This window comes from Nematostella vectensis, chromosome 12 (assembly GCF_932526225.1).
Source record: "Nematostella vectensis chromosome 12, jaNemVect1.1, whole genome shotgun sequence".
NCBI classification, from domain to species: Eukaryota; Metazoa; Cnidaria; class Anthozoa; order Actiniaria; family Edwardsiidae; genus Nematostella; species Nematostella vectensis.
In genome coordinates, this window is record NC_064045.1 from 5,811,675 (window position 1) to 5,834,412 (window position 22,738).

General features: G+C 40.1%; 2 protein-coding genes across 9 annotated transcripts in view; one reads left to right on the forward strand and one right to left on the reverse strand.

The window, feature by feature from the left end:
• Window positions 1–1,938: 1,938 nt before the first annotated feature.
• Window positions 1,939–8,608, forward strand: LOC5500391 (NAD-dependent protein deacetylase sirtuin-7). Its single transcript, XM_001621797.3, has 11 exons — window positions 1,939–2,208; window positions 2,315–2,419; window positions 2,524–2,546; window positions 2,665–2,712; window positions 3,184–3,256; window positions 3,905–4,003; window positions 4,619–4,855; window positions 5,539–5,619; window positions 5,736–5,775; window positions 7,301–7,367; window positions 7,476–8,608. Exons 1-11 carry the CDS (start codon window positions 1,975–1,977, stop codon window positions 7,771–7,773), a joined length of 1,305 nt encoding a protein of 434 aa, XP_001621847.2. The 5' UTR covers window positions 1,939–1,974; the 3' UTR covers window positions 7,774–8,608.
• Window positions 8,609–9,444: 836 nt separating this feature from the next.
• The window catches only part of LOC5506391 (small G protein signaling modulator 3 homolog), a 38,336-nt gene continuing 25,042 nt past the window's right edge, over window positions 9,445–22,738 (reverse strand). For 5 of the 8 annotated variants that reach the window (XM_048719824.1, XM_048719826.1, XM_048719823.1 and 2 more), the window contains exons 9-31: window positions 22,186–22,247; window positions 22,036–22,119; window positions 20,664–20,759; window positions 20,295–20,426; window positions 19,276–19,333; window positions 19,050–19,097; window positions 18,816–18,886; window positions 18,532–18,599; window positions 17,729–17,816; window positions 17,103–17,157; window positions 16,670–16,719; window positions 16,131–16,189; window positions 15,451–15,544; window positions 14,980–15,050; window positions 14,317–14,365; window positions 14,102–14,158; window positions 13,732–13,760; window positions 13,250–13,312; window positions 12,907–12,966; window positions 12,570–12,630; window positions 11,821–11,856; window positions 11,547–11,561; window positions 9,445–10,915 (exon numbers count right to left, since the gene is read on the reverse strand). In XM_048719824.1, the coding sequence (XP_048575781.1) occupies window positions 10,844–10,915; window positions 11,547–11,561; window positions 11,821–11,856; window positions 12,570–12,630; window positions 12,907–12,966; window positions 13,250–13,312; window positions 13,732–13,760; window positions 14,102–14,158; window positions 14,317–14,365; window positions 14,980–15,050; window positions 15,451–15,544; window positions 16,131–16,189; window positions 16,670–16,719; window positions 17,103–17,157; window positions 17,729–17,816; window positions 18,532–18,599; window positions 18,816–18,886; window positions 19,050–19,097; window positions 19,276–19,333; window positions 20,295–20,426; window positions 20,664–20,759; window positions 22,036–22,119; window positions 22,186–22,247 (1,478 nt within the window). In that variant the 3' untranslated portion in view covers window positions 9,445–10,843. Of the gene's footprint in view, window positions 10,918–11,546; window positions 11,562–11,820; window positions 11,857–12,568; window positions 12,631–12,906; window positions 12,967–13,249; window positions 13,313–13,731; window positions 13,761–14,101; window positions 14,159–14,316; window positions 14,366–14,979; window positions 15,051–15,450; window positions 15,545–16,130; window positions 16,190–16,669; window positions 16,720–17,102; window positions 17,158–17,728; window positions 17,817–18,531; window positions 18,600–18,815; window positions 18,887–19,049; window positions 19,098–19,275; window positions 19,334–20,294; window positions 20,427–20,663; window positions 20,760–22,035; window positions 22,120–22,185; window positions 22,248–22,738 lie in introns of all 8 variants that reach the window. The other 3 variants (XM_048719820.1, XM_048719822.1, XM_048719825.1) reach the window with 3 other exon arrangements.

Here is a 22,738-nt window from a genome sequence, read left to right on the forward strand (position 1 = left end):
CTGCCTCATGGTTTATCAGAGAACAGGAAACCCAATAAGAATGCCTGGATTTAGGCTAAAAGAGCAAGGATGTATCAGCACGGCACTATCTTCCCAACCCTAACCATACATGAAGTACCTTCCATAGTTCCTAACAGAAATGTACTCACTACCAGCCTAGTATTCAGGTAGGCATTCTAACCCAGGTTTCCTATTGGGTTTCCTGTGGTCAAAATCACTTGTTCCAGACCCCATGCTGCCTCACGGTTAACCTCAGAGCACAGGAATCCCAATAAGAATGCCTGGATTTAGGCTGAGAATCTACCAACCATTGGTCCTAAAGATTTACATGATGCTTCTTGTCAAGTAGATAAGGTAAATGAGATCTTTAGTAGTTTGAACTATTATATGGGGCTTAGAGGGGAGACAAGTTATGATATAAGCAGTATATGCATAGCTGTCAACCTTGCTTTAGGAAAAATCTTACAGTGAATGTATCAGAAGTACCAAGAGCTAATGTGGGAGAATACAGTAAATGTATGGATATTTTCACGAAAATTGGGCTTGAGAAAAGGTTAAAAATCTTGAGACTCCCACCTAATGTGGGAGAGTTGACAGCTATGTTTATTGGCTGGTTATTGTGAAATAATGGAGAGAGGTTGTAAATAGTGTGTGTTGGTTACTGTATAATGGAGAGGTTATGTGAAAGAGATATTATAAGGAAATGACCAGTAGGGGTGTGCCCCCACCCCCAAATTCTTATGTATCATGCATCCCCTCCCCCCCGTCCCTTCATATATTCAAGGCCTGCTACAGTTCTGACAACAGAGCTCTGTTAGTAGGGGCAGTCTTAGATTATTCATTTATCATTTATTGTCTGTTGTGATCCCCTTTTCAAGCCTTGCTATCTCCCTAAAACATGGAAGGTCTTGAGTATTTATTTCCCTAAAAGTTCTTTACTGGCTCCTTGAGCATCGGCTGATAACGGCAAACCAAGAACAGACATCAGATGTTGTTTATTGCACATTTCAGCATGTCGCAAGTTTATCAGATAGACAAAGCTTGAATTGTACAGCTCCAGTCGGTGAAATAAATGCTTCTCATCAAAACCACTCTCGTTAATGGGAACCACATCTGTCCTTTGAACAGTAAGATTCTTACGGTTTCCCCAAAAAGTCAAAGTTGAAATAGTCACATTTCCATGTTGTTCATCTAATGATAGTATACCAACCACACGTCGAAAAAAATAGCTTAGAGCAAACAGACCACCAGTGGTTGCTGTTGCAGCTGCCACACTGGCTAAGAAACCAGACAGTGGTATCACTCCCTGGGAATACCAGAAACACATTGGTCCAGTTAGGCCAGATACTATCAACACATGCAAGATCTTCACCCGAGAAAAAAATCGGAAAGTTTTTATCCAGCGAAATTTGTAGATAATGTCTTGTGAGATGGCGTTCTTGCTTGTTGATGTAAGCTTTTTTGTACATAAACTTTGTAGATGAGTTTTCGCGACTGATTGATTCTTTGAGTTTAAAAGACCGGCAAACGTTGAGAGATCTGACGTCCTCTGTGTCAAAACAGCAGTGCAGATTGATGCTTCATTTCTCTTAAACACGGCACGTTGATACCTGCAAATGGATTGAGAAATATTCGTTTGCACTCTGGTTGAAAGTAGCATATTGTAGTGGCTCACTTTTTGGAACTGCGATGTCAAATGTTAGCGGTATGTATATCAGCGGTATTTTTCATATGAGGGAGGGGTGGTATGGGAACGCATTTCATAGGATAAAAGAAACCTAGTCTTAAATACCCGTAAAATACGATATATATATTTTGAGTTAAAATCCAAAGCTTTTTTTTCTTCATTTGTAATTTCGAGACCATTCCTGATATCAGGATCAATGAAGCTAAAATTGCGAACTTTATCTTTGGACCGGAAGTGATTAGTTGCCACGTATTACCCAGGATACGCCGCGGGGAAGTGTTTACGTGATGGTCTCCAAGATGTCTTCCGATCGAGAGCTGAAAAAACTTGAATGGAGAACGAAATTTGCTCAGGCTTCCGAAAACAAGGACAATTGCCGTTTGGTCAAATGTATCCTTAAAAAGCCTCCCAGCGATAGGTCGAAACGCGACTTGGAAATCCTAAAAGAACTTGAGGTTTTGGTCAGTCAAGTCGAAGAGAGAGCCCGGAAACAGGCCAAAGCAAAGACGAAATTAGATGAGGTACACAGATATATTTTATGAAATACTTACCTATCCTAGTTATACGCAAGGTCATTGCGTTGGAACTGCAGATCTTCAATCTATACATTTTTTTGGGTTTTTTAAGGTTCTGGATCCGGAAGAAATTCTTGAAGACAAAGTGTGTCAGCTTGTTGGTGCCATTCGAGAGGCGAAAACTTTAGCCATATACACCGGGGCAGGAATAAGTACCGTAAGCATTTAATTGTTATTAAAGGATTTTTATTTGTTAAAAGTTGTACTCTTCAATCCTACATCTACATCCTGAAACTTATATGTTTTTTTTTTGTCTTTTAGGCAGCTCGTATTCCCGACTACCGGTAAGATTCTTGATTTAAGTTTGTAATTATTATGATTAACATACCAGTTTGTTTTTGCTGTACTTTTCATCGTTATTTAGGTCAAATTCCGTTTAATATATTGTTTACGTTTCTTTAGCGGCCCTAACGGAATATGGACGAGACTGGCTAAGGGAGAGCGCCTCGGGTAAGCTAGAAATTTCTTAGCGATAAATAAATAATGAATTACACACCGAACAGTTTTGTAAGGACGGAAACTGAACTGAAACGCTGATGATAACAGCGAAAATAAAATGGGGAGAGGGAGGGGGGGGGGGGGGTACAGCAACTGCAAATGAACCTGGAGTAAAAGAAAAAAAAACTTAAAATAGGTGCCATCAGGAATTTCTAGAAAACCATAAACAAATACAATCTTGAAACAAAAGAAATCGCATTTGGCTGCATTGGGAAACAATGTTGGGGAATGGCAATTTGATGTCTGGCAGGTCAGTAACATAAGTGAAATATACTAGAACAACCCACAATTTCTAAGAAAAAAATTAAACATTCCAGAGGAAATAAGCAAGCCAAAGGGCCATAAAAAGTAACAAGCGGGAAAGAAAATGCTTTCTCTGGTCCCTAGCACATTTTTTGATTATTTCTTTTGTATTCTATACAGATCGTACAACTTATGCGATGCAGAACCAACTCTCTCTCACATGAGTATTACAAAGTTGTACCAAGAAGGACTGGTAATAATAATAATAATAATAATCTTTATTGCCTTAGATAAATCAACATGTCTAAGTTTACAAAATGTAGGAGAAACCGATTATAAGTAAATGCGCTACATCAATTATATGTCACTATATTTAAAGACAAGCCTATTGACAAAAGTATTTTTGAATCGCTCTGAGTTAACCCTTGGATAAATCACATTTCTTTTTCTGAGGTTGTATTTTTGGTCTTTTTTCTGAGGCAGGATTTTGCTCAGAGGATATTCAGGTTGATCTAAGCGAGTACGTAGGCAGGAATGGAACAGACCTCAAAATACTGAGGGGGGAGGGGGTACTGGTCACACCTTTATAATTAAACAAATCTCTTGACAAGGGCCCCTAGCTGGCCCCTAAGGCTCAACTGCACTTTATAAGTGAACAGTCTACATTTACAAGTCTCCACATTTGCTTAAAGCTGAGTATTTAAATTGCACTGTTCCACAAGTTCTACACTTAAAAAAAGTGTTATAACATTGCCCTATATAAGATAAATCACATAGCCAGCACCCACAAAGCATTAAAATAAAAGCTGGTAGCACCATTAGTTTTATACAAATGGTTCATTAGAACTTCAATTTCAAAATACCCCCTAAATGATTGATTTTTTGTTATTATGGTCAATAGGTCAGACATGTGGTGTCTCAAAACTGCGATGGGCTACACATACGGAGTGGACTGCCAAGCCAGGCACTATCAGAGGTTCATGGTAACATGTTTACTGAGGTGAGCTAATAAGCCATCCTGGAAATGTCTGGATGTTTGGAATGGAAACCAACTAATTTTCCCCATCTTCAAATTTGTGGCTGAGGGGGCATCAGAGGAGTCGACTTATTCAATCGCTTAGTACATTGAAAAACAATATTGCAATGCAATCAATTCAAAAAGCCAAAATAGCCGTGTTTGTAAACCAGAAGAATAAACACAATGCATAAAAAATGGTATTCCACTCTGCCAAGTTTTCGTCTTTAATAAGACAGGTCATGTTACATCTGTGATAGATTTATTACCAAATCCGTGCTATTGGGTATTTCAGATGATATCGTGGTGATATAATAGGATAGTACTTTTGAAAAACAAATGCAAGATACATTAGTGGAGATGCATATTATATCTTAAAGAAAATGTTATGCTTAATGTGCAACCACCCTACCCCATCTCTCTCTCTCTCCCTATTCAAAATCCTTGCTATTGGCCTGATCACAAAACTTGTTAAAACATCTCAGCATTTTTTCTAGATTCTTTTAGCCACAAGTTCTCAGTTCTTCCTGTACCCACCAAGAATGTCTCTTCTTCTCTCTTCACCGATAGTTTTATTGATGGTACCTTTCCTCTCTCAAGGTCTGTACAGAATGTGAAGATGATAGAATCTACTACAGGCTTTTCGATGTGACAGAGCGAACGGCTGTCCGCCGACACCAGACTGGTAGATTCTGCACGGACTGTGGGTCCCCACTAAGGGACACTATCGTCCATTTTGGCGAGAAAGGATGTCTTGAGCAACCATTGAACTGGCAGGCAGCCTTTGATGTGGCCAAAATTGCAGACTGCATATTATGTTTAGGCTCCAGTCTGAAGGTGAGACAACTGTCATCCTATCATATCAAGTAAAAAAGAGAAAAAAAATTCTAATAGCTACCTTAAAGCCTTGTTTCCATATAGTTGTAAGTGGTAAGGGTTGTAACAGTCTTCATTACCTATCACCATCGGCAGTTAAAGGGGCTGGAATTCAGAATTCTGCGGCCAGTAAACAAAAAAGTATTACCTATCACCATCGACAGCTGAAGAGGCTACTCCTTCGAGATTCTGCTCGCCTTTAACTAAAGATCATTACCTATAAACTTCGCAATGCTTGCGTTCACCTCATTGCAAACCCTAGACGACTGTTGCAACCATTACAACTGTTACAAACTACAGTATATTGAAACCAGACTTAAGGTTCGATGTGTTCTAGCACATAGCTAGCGGGTTCCAATCCCTCCTATATAGAGTAAAGACATTCTCTCTATACCTTGGTGCTTGGTATCAGTAAATGGTACAACAGTTTCATTGACTTACCAGAATCAATATTATCAAATTGTTGGATTTTGCTTTCCCAGGGACACCAATCGCTAGTGATTTCTTTTGAAATGATTAATTTTGTGTGGCAATTTTTGCATGCCCGGCATGAAACTTGTTACTATCACATCATCATCGATATCACATCACATTATTATCACTATCACAGTAAAAACAGGGGATTTTTGCTGAAATTATCACAGGTCTTGAAAAGATATCATGCATTATGGGGGATGAATCGAGTCAAGCACCGCAGGCCAAAGCTGTTTATTGTCAATTTACAAGTGAGTTTTATTTTATCAGAAGGATTCGTTTCTACAAACTCTACTGTTTGAATTAAGACTGATATTTTATAATATGGAACAGCATGTATGTGAGACTGGTATTTTTTTTTTTCCAGTGGACACCAAAAGATGAAAGTGCATCACTCAAGATTCACGGTAAGTACTGACATGTAGAGCGCACAAAAGAGAGATGGATGGCTACTATTGGAATTTCTTGTTTATTTATTACAGAGATGCTTCAGTATATGCTTCATTTAATGCAATAATGATTTCCAAGAAAAACCTTATGACTTACCATGACAAAGAGATTTTTGTGTCGATCAGCAATCAAAACACTCAGTGGATTTCAAAACAGCTTTTGTGTTCCAGCTGGTCACATCTAATAAAACTTCTGTAGCCCTAAAAGACCTTCTTCCAATTGAAGGATTTGGTATAAATACCCATAAACACCACTCATTGCCACACTACCCTTACCCATAGCCATGCCACCCATGACAATACCCAATACACCACCCATAACCACACCTACTGTATGTATAACCATGTCATCCATAACCACACCTACTGTATGTATTACCATGTCACCCATAACCACACCTACTGTATATATAACCATGTCACCCATAACCACACCTACTGTATATATAACCATGTCACCCATAACCACACCTACTGTATGTATAACCATGACATCCATAACCATACTTGATAACCATTCCACCCATAACCATACCAAATAACCATACCACCCATAACCATACCGAATAATCATGGCACCCATAAGCATACCAAATAACTATACCACCAAATTACCATGCCTCCTATAACCATACCAAATAGCCATGACATCCATAACCATACCAAAAAACCTTGTCACCTGTAACCATACAAAATAAACATGTCACCCATAAACATACCAAATAACCATGTCAACCGTAACCATACTAGATAACCATGTCAACCATAACTTTAACAAATAACCATGCCACCCAAAACCATTCCAAATAACAATGTCACCCATAACCATACCAAATAAACATGTCACCCGTAACCATACCAAATAACCTTGTCAACAATAACAATACTAGATAACCATATCACCCATAACCATACCAAATATCCATGTAGCGCAAAACCATACCAAATAACCATGCCACCCATAACCATACCAAATAGCCATGTCACTCATAACCATACCAAATAACCATGTCACCCCTAACCATACCAAATAAACATGTCACCCATAACCATACCAGATAACCATGTAACCCATAACCATACCAGATAACCATGTCAACCATAACCATACCAAATAACCATGTCACGCATAACCATACCAAATAAACATGTCACCTGTAACCATACCAAATAACCATGGCACCCGTAACCATACCAAAGAAACATGTCACCGATAAACATACCAAATAACCATGCCACCTGTAACGATATCAAATAACCGTGCCATCCATAAACATACCAAATAACTATGTCACCCATAACCGCACCCACACCACCCATACAAACACGTGCCGCCAAACATCAGTGCTGTTATTGTGAGCTCCAACGTATTACCACACCCCCCATACCAACACGTGCCGCCCAATATCCGTGCTGTCATTGTGAGTTCCAACGTAGCATTCAGGATATTCTTGTCAGTAAATTCCCATATTTTCCCTTTCAGCCCGATGTGACAATGTTATGAAGAGAGTCATGGAGAAACTTGGACTAGAAATTCCTGAATACAAAAGGCATGTAAAAGTGACTGCTGACTGAAAAAAAAAACTAACCAAATACTAAAGGCTTTTTCATTTATCTTAACAATTTGGTAATTTTTTTTTTTTTTTTTTGCTTTGCAGATCGAAAGATCCATTATTTGCCTTGGCCACGCCTTTAAGCCCCGACGAGAACGATACGCATACCACTAAATCACTGACCATTGGACAGGGCTCCTCAAATTCAGGTGTACCCGCGTGCGACCCACAGAGTATGAAACAAGAATTAAAATCTGAAGACGAGGAAAACATGGACTCGGAACAGAGGCAGGATTCCCCGGAATCCCACGATGGAGATAATGTTAATGGACCATGTCCTGGATGGTACGGGAAAGGATACGGCAAAGTAAAACGGACCGCTAAACGACGCAGGGTTCGGTAGCTACTGTCTGTGGCAAATAAGAATACTATCAATGGTATCAATTTCGTGAATTGCACCTGGGATATTAGAAAATGACGCAGTGAAAGTATATTTCGTCTTGTTCCTAGGAGCCATGCTAATACTGCATTATCCTGTTTCGTCAATATCATGTTTCGCATTGAGCCGGGCCTACATCGAAAAAAAAAACAGAATCAAACCAGATCATTATGAATTTATTCTACGACAAATCCCCCTAGCAGCAAACGTTTAAAGCGCAAAAAAAAAAACGTGCAGAATTCTGTACTGTACTTGTATCGGTCCATGTAAGTGTGTAATGTCTATGCGTTGCGGATCCACGTGTTGGGGGACGTTGAAGGTTCCACAGGAAGCGCACACTTTAGACATGTTTAGATAATGCCGTATCTTGGGGACCAAACAATCGTCTTGTCTAATGTGCAAAGCAAAACTAACTCATCAGCCCTTCTCTGCTAAATATTCTCTCCGTCCTGTTTCGTATCAAGGAATATCAAAGGAGTCATGCCCGAAACACAGATCAAGATTTGGTAACAATGCCATGAATAGTTAACGGGAGTCATAGTGACTTTTGCAAGCTCAATACAGACTCGCTCTGGCAATATTTTGTTTTATTCACGTTAACCGTTTTGCTCCTATAAGCCCTGTAAAGGCATAGAAATGTGCTGCAATTTCCAAACTTCATATGTAAATAGAACTTACATGAATATCAGCAGATCCGGATTCTCAGGGATCTAGGTTAATCTTCGAAATCACATCATAGCAATAAGATGGAAATGTCTTTTCAAATCGACAAAATTGTAAATAAATGTTTTAAACCCAACAAAACATCTCTAGATATGCCTGCTTGCAGGCGTTCGTTTGATGGTGTTTTATCAGAGAAAACCCAAAGTTCGTGATCGCGGTGGTCATCTTGTTTAATGTGTCCGCGCCTTGGCCGCAACGATTACAAACTTTGTCTTATCCAATTTACACACGTCCTTTCCAGTTTACACACAATGTCTTGTTCAATTTACACACAATGTCTTGTTCAATTTACACACAATGTCTTATCCAGTTTACACACAATTTCTTATCCAATTTACACACAGTCTTTTCCAATTTACACAGTCTTTTCCAATTTACACACAATGTATTGTAGGTACTAGAGGTTCTCGTAAATCGTCAGGGACCTACTCTAGGTATTACAAGCCCGTAGCCAGGATTTTGAGCGGGGGGGGGGGGGGGGGGGTTTGTTTACCCATTTAGCGCGCAGTGGTACTTAATTTTCTTTCATTAGAGCGGACCTTCCAGTCGAGTGTGTGTGGGATCTTCCGAAACCCCTGGCTACGGACCTTTACTGGAGATTTACGAAGTCATCAGGGACCTACTCAAGGTAATAGAGGTTAAGTCGTGATAGACCTGCTCTAGGTACTTGAGGTTCTCATTAGTCTTTTCTAGATAATAGAGGTTGCCATTGACCTACTCTAGGTTCTACACGTCTGTTGCCAGTTTCATGAGGGCTTAGCCTCAGCTTCTAAGATGAGGAAGGAGGAAAGCCACATCCACGCTGAAGTTTTTGTGAACTGTTTTATTTGCATTTTTCCCTTCAGTCTTTATCAGATTTGTTAAAGGATGTTCAACTTAATGGGTAAAACAACTACCGACGTAAAAACAAAATATATTGAAACAATGTTTTATTTCTCTTTGGTAATTTTGGATAACCCTTCTTGGTTACGTATTGACTAACAATTAGTGTTCCACCGGTATTTGATTTCAATTTACAGCCAATGGAGGGACCAAAGGTAATTAAATAATGGAAATATATCTCAGGATCTATAACAATACGTGGACGTTCTATTTGCAATTCTATCATATTTAGAGATAAATTTATAATGTGACTAAAATATTTTTCTATAAACTCCATATGGCGTCTTATTTCAGTCAGTATTAAAATACTTATTTATCTACAACGAATTTACTTTCAGATCCCAACCCCAATAATATTGATCAATTTGATTCCCTGCCATCTCAAGTACGTTTAAATGTTTTCTAGATATGCTTTACCAGTGTTTACTAGTGTGAACAAGGCTAGATGGCTCATCATTGAAAATTTAAATACAATATATGTAAAAGCCGATTTAGACGGAACGATTTAGTCGTATGCGACCTGTCTACATGTTAAATTATGCACTAAGACTTTCATAGTCGAGCATCGCAGTGGAGTCGTAGGTTGATTACAATCCACGACTCAAGTTTTAGAGGCGCCGCATACAACTAAATCGTGCTGTCTAAATCGGCCTTAAAACCATTACACCCATAACCCTGAATTATAGAACTATTTACGATCGTTGACTCAGGGCTTTCATCCTTGTCGGAAATTTGTGTAAATAATCACATGCTTTAGAACATCACACATTGGAACGAGTTTATGAAGTGTTGTGCTCCCCTCCCCCATAGCACGATAGAGAAAACCTAGGCCAAGAAAAGCCGCTAAGCCTCCGAACATGTACAGATACATGCATTTTCGTGACACAAGCTTTCGTTTATAGAAGAAAAAAAGACGGAAAATGTTGACCAAACAATGGTTGGCAAAGCTCTTCTTTTACTCGAACAAGCGCTTATTACCAGATGGAACGGGAGCAACAACAATAATAACAACAAAAAAAGCTTAAGATAACAAGCAAAAATCTGTCGCCTTGGACACCTTAACTCCGTTAACATAGACCCTACATTCATTACTTGAAAGGAGATACGGCTATTCACAGCCGAATGACATAGTCATAATTACAACGTATGGGCATTTTACACCCTTCTTTCGTGAGGACTAGAAAAGCAGAAACACATGGAAAAAAAAGTCCTTAAAGCAATTTGTTTACGTTGGCACAAAAAAATAATGTGGGAACAATCTAGTGCAGTTAGGATATACATATGTTTGCTCTGCCCAAGTAGGGTAGAAGCATATGATTTGATCATAATTTTCCATGTCTTATCGCTTATCTGAAGTCCTTCATATTATTTAGTAATCTTTCGATTATTCAATTATTAATTATAAATAGTTATTATTGCTTCAGGTCCGCTAGAGATCCCAACTGAAGAGGTGATGCTTGACCAACATATCGCGCACGCCATCTTTCATCGGCTGTGTTACCTGAAAACATGCAACGCTTGGGTTTAAAACTCATCAAAACAATGCTAATGGCATCGCATGATAATGTCACGTGCAAGCTAATGGCATCGCATGATAATGTCACGTGCAAGTATATGACATCGGATGATAATGTCACGTGCAAGCTAATGGCATCGCATGATAATGTCACGTGCAAGTATATGACATCGGATGATAATGTCACGTGCAAGCTAATGGCATCGCATGATAATGTCACGTGCAAGTATATGACATCGGATGATAGTGTCACGCGCAAGCTAATGGCATCGCATGATAATGTCACGTGCAAGATAATGGCATCAAATGATAGTGTCACGCGCAAGCTAATGGCATCGCATGATAATGTCACGTGCAAGTATATGACATCGGATGATAGTGTCACGCGCAAGCTAATGGCATCGCATGATAATGTCACGTGCAAGATAATGGCATCAAATGATAGTGTCACGCGCAAGCTAATGGCATCGCATGATAGTGTCACGCGCAAGATAATGGCATCGCATGATAATGTCACGTGCAAGATAATGGCATCGCATGATAGTGTCACGCGCAAGATAATGGCATCGCATGATAGTGTCACGTGCCCAGTTACGAATGCGAAAACATAACTCACCTCCTTCGTAGACACCAGTAGGGAAAATAAATAAACAAAAATAAAAAGTTAGTAAAACAAATCAAAATAAAAGAAACAGAGCTAGAAACAGAGCGAAAGTGAGGCAGGGTATTATGTTAGGTGTTACTATCACAAGCAGCGAAAAGCAGCTCTGAATGAGAAAACATCTAAGCTCCATTGAAAACACAAGGCTGTGTAGTTGGATAGTTGGTGGCCAAAACAGAGACCACCCTGAGAGCGCATGCTCAAAGTAACAAGTCGTTGCCCATCTAACCTGCAAGGACTTGTCTTCTTTCAGAGCTTCCACGACCTGAGTTCGAGAGAAGAGTTAGAGAGGCAAAGCAGGACCATAGAGACCGGGGTGGGTGGGATGGGGCGTGTCCCCCAGTTTTTATCTAAATTTATAAAGAAAAAAAGAGGGGCGTGCCCCTCCCCCCGAGTATTTCCAGGCCAAAGCAAGGACAAACACTTATCTTATCGAGATTTAACAGATGTATAAGTTAGCTTACTTTTATTATATCCTATATCCAAAAGAAGCAAGATCAAAAGCACAACAAATACCAACTCAACAATACAAACAAATATACATAGACCTATTTAGAATAAGGTTTCACTTAGAGAATCAGTCTGTCCTAACCACCATGGGCAAAAGTGTGTAAATAAGGGAAATACAGGTTTAGAAAGCTGTGTGAGCATTCTTTTGTATGTGCCTATAAACATTCTCACGGCTTTCAGAGACCAGGATTCAGCAAAGTTATATGTAACCCACGAACCACAGCGGGTTACGACACATGGATTCCCGAATGCAACACCTTATTTGAAACAGGAATAAATACAAAAATCCCAGATAGTCGTGTTCGTGAACCAGAAGAATGAATACAATACACCAAAAACTGGAATTCGACTCTGCCAAATTTTCGTCTTTAATAAGATTTCTTCAGGGCAGAAAATTTGGCAGAGTCGAATTCCAGTTTTTGGTGTATTATTATTTGAAATAGGTGAACATACGACAGCTGTATGTACCTTGGATGTGTGAACAAGCTCCCATTCAACATTCAAGTTAAAAGCAAATGTCGCCAGAACTCTGCAACGGGAAAGAAAGGCCTTAAATGAACAACAGCAACAGCAATTTAACTGGTTACAAGAAACAAATACAGCAAAGAGAATAAAGCAAAGTGAGTCGAAGGCCAAGTTTCCTACAACGCGACCCCGAATACACTATCCCTCTTGCATGCAATAAAAAAGTTGCGATACGAAGCAAACGCTTTAAGCCGATCTTATATAATTTACACTTTGGGCTTGAAACTATACAGTCAGCATTCTGTAACATGTCATATTAAGGTTGTAATTATCTCCTGACCTGAGTTCACACTTGATCTGTATCCATCCAGGACTTCGAAGAAACGACCAGGGGTGGTACCTAAACACAGGGAGAACAAGGACCATTTACACCACAACCAGTAAAACCGTGAACACCTAAAATATACAGTGTGGAATGTTTATTGTCTTCTGACGAATCAGAGGCGAGAATGCGGCACTGAGACTTGTTGAGACATTGTTCAGAATAATCATCATTTTATTCTTGAAAGATTGTTATTTGCAAATGTAATTCTGACCCGCAAAATATAGCATAGGGCCAATCAAAGTGATAACAATCTAGAGTTGTAAATAGTGCTATGTTTGGATCTAAGTAAGAATTTTACCATTTTGCGACTGTGTCCTCACATGCGCAAAGCGACTCCAGCCAGAGGTGAAGACATTGTTCGCTACAAGACAAGCAAGGCTGGGATCAGCTAGAGTACTGGGGAAAAGTTAGCGTTGTAAAGATTATAAAACAGCAGGGGAGAAGGGGATCTGAGAGTTGCCAAATAACAAATTTATGCATTGCAATCTCTGAAACAACCAAGGCTACTGGAGCGTATTAGAGAACAGGGCCGTAGCAGGGGGTGGGGAGTGGGGGCACGTGCCCCTCCCCCCCCAATATTTTCAAAAAAGAAAATGACCAGTAGGGGCGTGACTGTGGCCCTCATTGTTTTCTTACTGTTTCTGTATCATCCCCCCCCCCCCCCCCCCAATAATTCGAAGCCTGCTACGGCTATGGAGAACGAGGGAAAACAATTGAAGGGAACGATGTCATGCATCCATTTGTCAGAGTATTGGACAAGTACGGGGGAGCTCAACTTACTTTAAGCCGTAGCAAACCAGCGACCGGAACTGGAAAACAAAAGGATCGTCATGCAAGACAATTAGGTATCAATTACGATAAAAAGCACCAAAACTACCAATATCGCCAGCCAAAAACAAAAATAACTTAAACAGCAACAAAATAAGTCGTAATATTAAAACTGCTTTTAACAATATGATGTTTTACACCTATTTCAAAATAGGTTACACTCGAGAATCCACGTGTCATAACCCGCGATGCTTCATGGGTATCACGTGAATAAGCAAGGATTCAGCACAAGATGCACAGATTCTACAGGGTGCAACCTTATTTTAAATAGTTGTATACCAAGACAAAAACAAAACGGTAGAAGCAATAACGGTAGACATACCTTGACGTCCATTTGTGCACTGGCCGCATCATGGCTCATGTTGATAGACTGCACAGCCTGGAAAACACCACCATTTTAATCATATTCAACAGAATAACCAAAACCATAGGCATCATCATCATCAACGTCATCCTTACTATCGCCATTGCCGATCCCCTTTACCATCACCATCATCACGATCATTATCGTGTTTCATGTCATCGCCATTGCCTTACCCTGTAGAGAATTTCCTCAGGAGAAAGGACCTTGCCGTCCTCGTCAAGTCTGATGAAGATGAGAATAGGTGTTAGGATATAGGATGATGAGGGGTGTCAATTCTGGTGTTGGTATATATTAGGAAAGAGGTCTGGTGTTGACGAATGTTAGGAAAGGGGTGTCAAGTCTGGTGTTGACGAATGTTAGGACCGGGGTGTCAAGTCTGGTGTTGACGAATGTTAGGAAAGGGGTGTTAAGTCTGGTGTTGACGAATGTTAGGACCGGGGTGTCAAGTCTGGTGTTGACGAATGTTAGGACCGGGGTGTCAAGTCTGGTGTTGACGAATGTTAGGACGGGGGTGTCAAGTCTGGTGTTGACGAATGTTACGACCGGGGTGTCAAGTCTGGTGGTGATGAATGTTAGGAAAGGGGTGTCAAGTCTGGTGTTGATTAATGTTAGGACCGGGGTGTCAAGTCTGGTGTTGACGAATGTTAGGACAGGGGTGTTAAGTCTGGTGATGACAAATGTTAGGAAAAGGGTGTAAAGTCTGGTGTTGACGAATGTTAGGACAGGGGTGTTAAGTCTGGTGTTAAAGAATGTTAGGACAGTGTCTGTAAGGAAGTATTCGTTAGGATGTCTAATATCGAGATGACCACTTCCATGACAATCTGAGGTTTTCTGACCTAAACGTCTTGCACAACACAAGCCTGGAGTAGACGGACTGGAAATCTCGCTCGACCTCACGCTGACTTGCCTGGAAACATCATATCACAAAATCACATTCAATATCGTTTTTCTGTTTAAAAAAAACAGATAGGTATCTCTATTATAGATTTTCTACACACCCGATTCTAAAGAGAACCCCCTCATACTCTACTAACACATTTCTAAAGAGAACAATCTAAACAGATAGCTCCAATAACAGTTCAGATTTTCAAAAACTTTTACTTTCAGACAAAATTGTATTTTAATCATTCTAATACGGGAGCATGCTGTCTGATCGACTCACACAATCAAACCCATTGTGTCTTCCAAATCTTAACACATTTTCGTAAAGGAGCAATCTGAATGGTCAACAAACGGACGACATTTTAGATTTTTTCTTCCCCTATCAAGACAGGTAAGGGACAAGAAGTGAACAACTGCGTGGTCACCTCTTCAATAAAGAGCCAGGGATGACAGGGCCCCCCTAGTATTGATGGCCTTCGCATGCCGTGCTCGAAGATATTCTTGAGTGCAGGACACAAGCTAGAAAAGAAAAAAAATACATTTTTAACACTTGAACAGGAACAATGTAATGGGGGCCGCACTGCGTGCAACCATCTGTTCAATCTCGGAGGCACATACAAAATATCGAGAAATAATAAAAACACAACATAGCTAAATGTTGTTAAGATGGCTAGCACCACTCAAATTATTGTTTAAAGGAGGCCAATTACGCCACCATTTTACGCTCCCGCACAAAAAACCAAGCCGACAAAGAATCAATTTCCATCGGCTTATTCAAGCAAGTGACAAAGATGCTTTTAATAAAATGTCTTTACTTAGGCATTAAACTTCAATCTTGGATGGTTATTTTGAAGTTTTCTTGCAAATAAAGGTAATTCAATGTATGGTTCCGAAATCACTGGAGTTTGTTGATCAAGCTTATCTTGGCGAATAATTGTTAGCCTTAAGCGCATTTCGATCGTCGAACTGCCATTCGCCGTTTGCACTGACGACGTCTATTGGAATAGGTGTATGTTCGAAAGCCTGGGATCTATTTCCAACAGACGTACTGCGGGCTCACAAAAACGGCTGGTAATCGAGGCTATGGCCGTGGAAGATTACTTACCCTCCTCGCACAAGGTCTGTCACCGTCTCCGACACCGAGTCATCGCCGGCCGTGGAGTACTGGGAATAAGACAAACCACGTGACTGACCAATGATACAAACACAGTAGCAAAGCGACACGATGAAAATTAAGTCAGATCCCATAATGATACCAACCCATGACGATATTACAACTTTAATTAAATCCATTACTGTCGAATCCGTTGTATCGCGACGCCGCATTTTCAAAACATCGATTTGTTTTTGTCTTTTGGGATTGTCTGTTCCGCCAGTCAAATTATTTTAAGCCAATCAGATTCTTGCTATCTCTCGCCTGGTGCAGTTGCCTGGCTTTCTGTCGCGACACTGTCTGGTTTTCGTCCAGAGGATAGCCAGGTAAGTGCACAAAGCGAGACTTTGATTGGCTCAGAATGGTTTTACTGACGGAACAGAAAACCAAAACAATCGTGTTTTGAAAACGCGGGTCGCGATACAACGGATTCGACAGTAAATGCGTGATTTGTGGTAATGCTGAGAGGCAAAGCTTGGGGGCAGGCTCACCTCTTTACTGCGCTCATCTAAGATCTGTACAAACTTAGCCGGGAACCACCCTGGAAAAGCAAAGAGTGCAATCTAGGATCGAGTTTGAAGGAGATATAAATATCATCGAGTACAAAAGTTATCTATTATTCATTGAGTGATACTTCGGTTCAATTGACAAAGACATACAAATGGACAGAAATGTCTGCATTTTGTATTTGTTCTCCGTTCTCGCCGCCATTTCATGTTCCTGTTCAATGCCGAGTCACAAAAAGCATCCATTTCCATCGGCTAATTCAAGCGGGTAACCAACATGTTTTCAATCAAATATCGTCAATAACATAACGGACTTCATTCGTAGATTGTTATTTTGAAGTTTCCTTGTGAATGAACTGCTGTTTTTTCAATGATAAACAATAACAAAAGAAAAGTTGGTCGACATTCTGTAACGTACCTCGTAATCCGTTGAGCTCGCCCACCCAACAGTGCTCGTCCTTCTGTGAGATGATCTATTACAACAAGACACGCGTTACCAAAACCGCACTGCACTTATAAACAGAGGTGGTAAAATTCCGATGATCAAGACGAGGATGATGAGAATAATCATAATAATCCGGTAATCCTGGCATGACGGAAAAACCTGGAAAACGCGCAATTCCAGATAGAAAGAGAGAAGACACAATTTCTTACAATGGCTATAGGTTCCTTGTATTACGGACTTATTTTCAAAACACAAATACCGTGAGGCCGAAGTTCACATAACCAGATTTCGGCTTTTTAAGATAATTTTTCCTTGATCATCATTGTTGCCCTGTGTATCAGTTCAGGGACGAAAAGCTCAAATTTCAATGACACTTTACAAAAAGTCGCATACATTAAAAAAAAAGTCGCACTTGATATTTTGTTTGCTATAAGTTACTGAGTAAATTCTCCGCCTTATTCGATGCGAAATGGGCTTATTTAAAGCGTCACGTCATGTGTTTCCTGCATGTCGGTAATCCTTATAATGCCGCTAACGATTATGACGATGTTGATATGGATGGTGGATAAAAATGGAGTTGGTTAGAATTGTTTACTCACTGTTATGATATCGTTTTTACGGAAGCCAAGTTCATCATCGTCATGTCGCTCGAAGTCGAGAAGAGCCTTTGCTCGCCGCCGACGATTCCTACAAAATACATCAAATGTTTAAAAAAAAAGATGTTAAGGTGGCTTCGCCTCAGATGGAACAGGTGATGTTTGGTAGTGCGATCTCAATGAATAAGAAAATAGACAAATAGACAGACTTTTCTTTAACAAATTAACAAAGAATCGCATATTGCGTATCACGAAAGTGGCCGCGTTAAATCCTCACCCGACCATGTTAATGAAGCGTTTGTGATTGCGTTAAATCGCATGTCCTCACCCGGCCACGTTAATAATGCGCTCGTGGTCGCGTTATATCGCATGTCCTTACCTTGTCATGTTAACGAAGCGCTCGTGGTCGCGCGTGATTGCGTTAAATCGCATGTCCTTACCTTGTCATGTTAACGAAGCGCTCGTGGTCGCGCGTGATTGCGTTAAATCGCATGTCCTTACCTTGTCATGTTAATGAAGCGCTCGTGGTCGCGCGTGATTGCGTTAAATCGCATGTCCTTACCTTGTCATGTTAATGAAGCGCTCGTGGTCGCGCGTGATTGCGTTGAATCGCATGTCCTTACCTTGCCACGTTAGAGAAGCGCTCGTGGTCGCGCGTGATTGCGTTGAATCGCATGTCCTTACCTTGCCACGTTAGAGAAGCGCTCGTGGTCGCGCGTGATTGCGTTAAATCGCATGTCCTTACCTTGTCATGTTAATGAAGCGCTCGTGGTCGCGCGTGATTGCGTTAAATCGCATGTTCTTACCTTGCCACGTTAATGAAGCGCTCGTGGTCGCGCGTGTGCCCTTCTAGTGAGTAATCCACTTCCAGTCCCTAACAAACAAATAATGCGAGTGACGTCATACCAAGTTAGAAAAGTGACGTCATGCAAAAAAGCGGAGTCAGATAGGGGGTTACGTCATGCCAAGTTAGGAAAGTGACGTCATGCCAAGTAAGGGATGTGACGTCATGGTAGTTAGCGGTAACGTTATGCCGTGTAAGGGTTGCGTTAAGTCAATGATTGGTGCAATATTCTCACTGTTGCATTACCTTCTTGGGGTCAATGGCGTCGAAATGTCTAGCAATATGCATGATGGCCTCTCGTAGATCCGCCACAAATTCTATCAAATATAGAAATAAAGACTGTCAGTTTGTCATAAAGGGAATAGACCTATCTGCATCCACCAATAATGTGACTGACCCTACCCACAGCTTTACCTGGTTGAATATTATGCGACCATAAAAGCAAAATTAAAACGTTATGAGATTGTCAAACATTATTACCTGTCTGCTTGATGTTCTTTGCTTTTTCCAAACTAAAATTACTTTTACCTGAATAACAAAAATAAAAAGCATTTAAGTCTTGAGTCCGATCTTGAGTTTCTTTAACCTCTGAGTGGCTAAATGAAGCATATGGGAAGATTCTAATTTAAATTAACCAGAGGACCCCGCAAGCAATGTTTTGCGCATTACGGGAAGCTCTTTTACAAAGAAGAAGTTAGAAGCTCACCGAAGATCAGGTTGAAGAACGATCTGTTGGATCCAAGCTGTCTCCGCTGTACTTGCTGCTAATAAATGCGAATATCCAAATTCTAGTTAGCCACTGACACCAGAAATAATTAGCAGCAATAATACAAAGACAAAGAAACATTTTTGGCAGGAAATTTCGGTAACCAGTCAGAGTGTGAATACTAATTGTTAGCCAATGATACCAGAAATAATAAGCAGCAATAATACAAAGACAAAGAAACATTTTTGGCAGGAAATTTTGGTAACCAGTCAGAGTGTGATGTATTGGCATGTTTAGTGTAGCTTGTGTAATGTGTTGGCATGTTTAGTGTAGCTTGTGTTATGAACCGATATACTAAGTAATTTGTTGGCATAATCCGTGTAGCTTGTGTAATGTGTTGGCATGTTTAGTGTAGCTTGTGTAATGTGTTGGCATGTTAAGTGTAGCTTGTGTGATGTGTTGATATATGTTCAATGTGGCATGACCTTACTTGCTTAGTGATGTATTAGCATGTTTAGTGTAGCTTGTGTGATGTGTTGATATATGTTCAATGTGGCATGACCTTACTTGCTTAGTGATGTATTGGCACGTTTAGTGTAGCTTGTGTCATGTGTTGATATATGTTCAATATGGCATGACCTTACATGCTTAGGGATGTACTGGCATGTTAAGTGTAGCTTGTGTGATGTGTTGATATATCTTGTTGTGTTGTGTTGTGTTGGCATGTGTAGTGTAGCTTGTGTGATGTGTTGATATATGTTTAATGTGGCATGAAATAACATGCTTAGTAATGTGTTGGCTTGTTTAGTGTAGCTTGTGTGATGTGTTGATATATGTTTAATGTGGCATGACCTTACATGCTTAGTGATGTATTGGCATGTTTAGTGTAGCTTGTGCGATGTGTTTGTATGTTCAATGTGGCTTGTGTAATGTGTCAGAATGTTCTGTTCAGCGTTAGCATGTTTAGTGTAGCTTGTGTGATGTGTTGATACATGTTCAATGTGGCATGACCACCTTACATGCTTAGTAATGTGTTTGCCTGTCTCCTTGTCCACCACGACTCCCAGGTCCGCCATCAGAAACGCCATGTGCTTCTTCCGGTGCGCGTCAAGAATGACTTCTGTCAGAGACGCGGATGCCTTCTGTGCAGCCTGAGCATCGAAATAATCAACAATGTTCTCATAAAATATAAAATATGAACAACACATGACACAACAGTAGAAATGATATATTGCTATCATCATCATTTAATAATGATGAGGGTAGCAATATATCATTTCCATCATTTAATAATTAGTAGTATATTTGCGCGCATTTTATGTATGGGTCCAATTGTTAACGTTACACGACAACATGTCCCACGATAACACAAGAATTTCTAGTTATACCTGTATCAGCACGTCTGCATCCGTGATGTCCCCGGGAATATCCGATAATACATTAAAGATCTGAGCTGAATTATCCAAAGTCAGAATATACTCCTCCTACAAATACACAAACAGAAAATTGCCAAAGATGAAGCAGCAGATAGAAAGGGTATTACATACAGGGAGTGGTGACCATATCGAGACACCAATATAGATAGAAAGGGTATTACAAACACAAAGTAGTGACCATGTCGAGACTCCAATATAGATAGAAAGGGTATTACAAACACAAAGTAGTGACCATGTCGAGACTCCAATATGGATAGAAAGGGTATAACAAACAGGAAGTAGTGACCATATCGAGACTCCAATATAGATAGAAAGGGTATAACAAACAGGAAGTAGTGACCATGTCGAGACTCCAATATAGATAGAAAGGGTATCACAAACAGAAGTAGTGACCATATCAAGACTCCAATATAGATAGAAAGGGTATCACAAACAGAAGTAGTGACCATATCAAGACTCCAATATAGATAGAAAGGGTATTACAAACACAAAGTAGTGACCATATCGAGACTCCAATATAGATAGAAAGGGTATAACAAACAGGAAGTAGTGACCATATCAAGACTCCAATATAGATAGAAAGGGTATTACATACAGGGAGTGGTGACCATATCGAGACTCCAATATAGATAGAAAGGGTATAACAAACAGGAAGTAGTGACCATATCGAGACTCCAATATAGATAGAAAGGGTATTACATACAGGGAGTGGTGACCATATCGAGACTCCAATATAGATAGAAAGGGTATAACAAACAGGAAGTAGTGACCATATCGAGACTCCAATATAGGGATATTAGAAACGAAGAAGTGACTTCAGGGGCGTGTCTAGAGAAAAACGGAGGGTGGGGTTCAGAGTAGTATTTCACTGACCACGGATCAATAAAGTTCAAATCGGCATCCTTAGCTCTGGTAATAGGACACTAGATCCATCCAGAAACGTTTTCTATCCAACATGTACACGTATAATTAATCGTTTTTAACTATCATTGAGCCCCCCCCCCCCCCCCCCCCCCCGGTTGTGTTGGTTGTGTTTTCCGGCGGGCCTCCGAAAGTAAACTAGCGACAATGCGACTTTAAAGAATGCCAATCACGCCGCCATCCTATACTCCGGCTCAATGCCGGGTGACTCAAAGAATCCATTTCGATCGGCTAATTCAAGCGGGTAACCTATATATTTTCAATCAAATACCAACAATAACGAATCGGACTTCATTCGTAGATTGTAATTTTGAAGTTTCCTTGCGAATAAACCGTTTTATTTTCAATTATAAACAATAACAAAGGAGTGGCCGATCGACATTCTTTAATGTGTGGTGCGTACCTTCAGCTTGAGCATACCAAGGGTGGCCCTAAACAGAGTAACGGACCCCTCGTAGAAATAAATATCCCAGATACGTAACAAGATCTGCAGATACAACAACAGGTGTTAGAAAAAGACAGATGGGCAGACGGAAGAAAGGATATTGCTTACCTTGGTGTGTACAACACTTGCAAATGCTGTGAGAAACCAGTGAAGAGTGATCAGCGACAACTCTGTGTGATAAAAAAGGATAAAGGATAAATTGAGCATGATAATACAATATGCTAATCACAACATCCCCATGACATTCCAAATATGGATAAGGGCAGATTTATCGTGATGCCCTGGTACCTTGTGAATGAAAATACCACAAGGTTAATATTTATTTTGTGTTTTTTTTAAGATGCTTAACACAACATCCCCATGGCATTGCAAGTAAGGGTTAGATATAAATAAATGTGTGTGTTTTCTGGGATTTGGGGCACAAATTAACAAAAATCTGCGAGTGCGCAGCACTTTCTTAGAAAATTAACACTGCATAACTTTGATATTAGTAAACACAATTTACATTGTATTTTTACTTTCTTTTTTTCCCTAGGATTTAAAAAGCAGTTGAGGATTTTAAATAACAGGGATATTTCATTGAGGTTTGTAGTTAGTAATATATTAGCAGTCATGTACTTAGTGATTAGTATTCCCTAAGTTGCAACTTTGTTTTCATTGT

Coding starts and splice junctions, on each gene's coding strand:
- LOC5500391 (XM_001621797.3), top strand. CDS start 1,975: ATGGTCTCCAAGATGTCTTCCGATCGAGAGCTGAAAAAACTTGAATGG. Junction 2,209..2,314: donor CAAAGACGAAATTAGATGAG/GTACACAGATAT, acceptor GGGTTTTTTAAG/GTTCTGGATCCGGAAGAAAT. Junction 5,620..5,735: donor TGTTTATTGTCAATTTACAA/GTGAGTTTTATT, acceptor TTTTTTTTCCAG/TGGACACCAAAAGATGAAAG.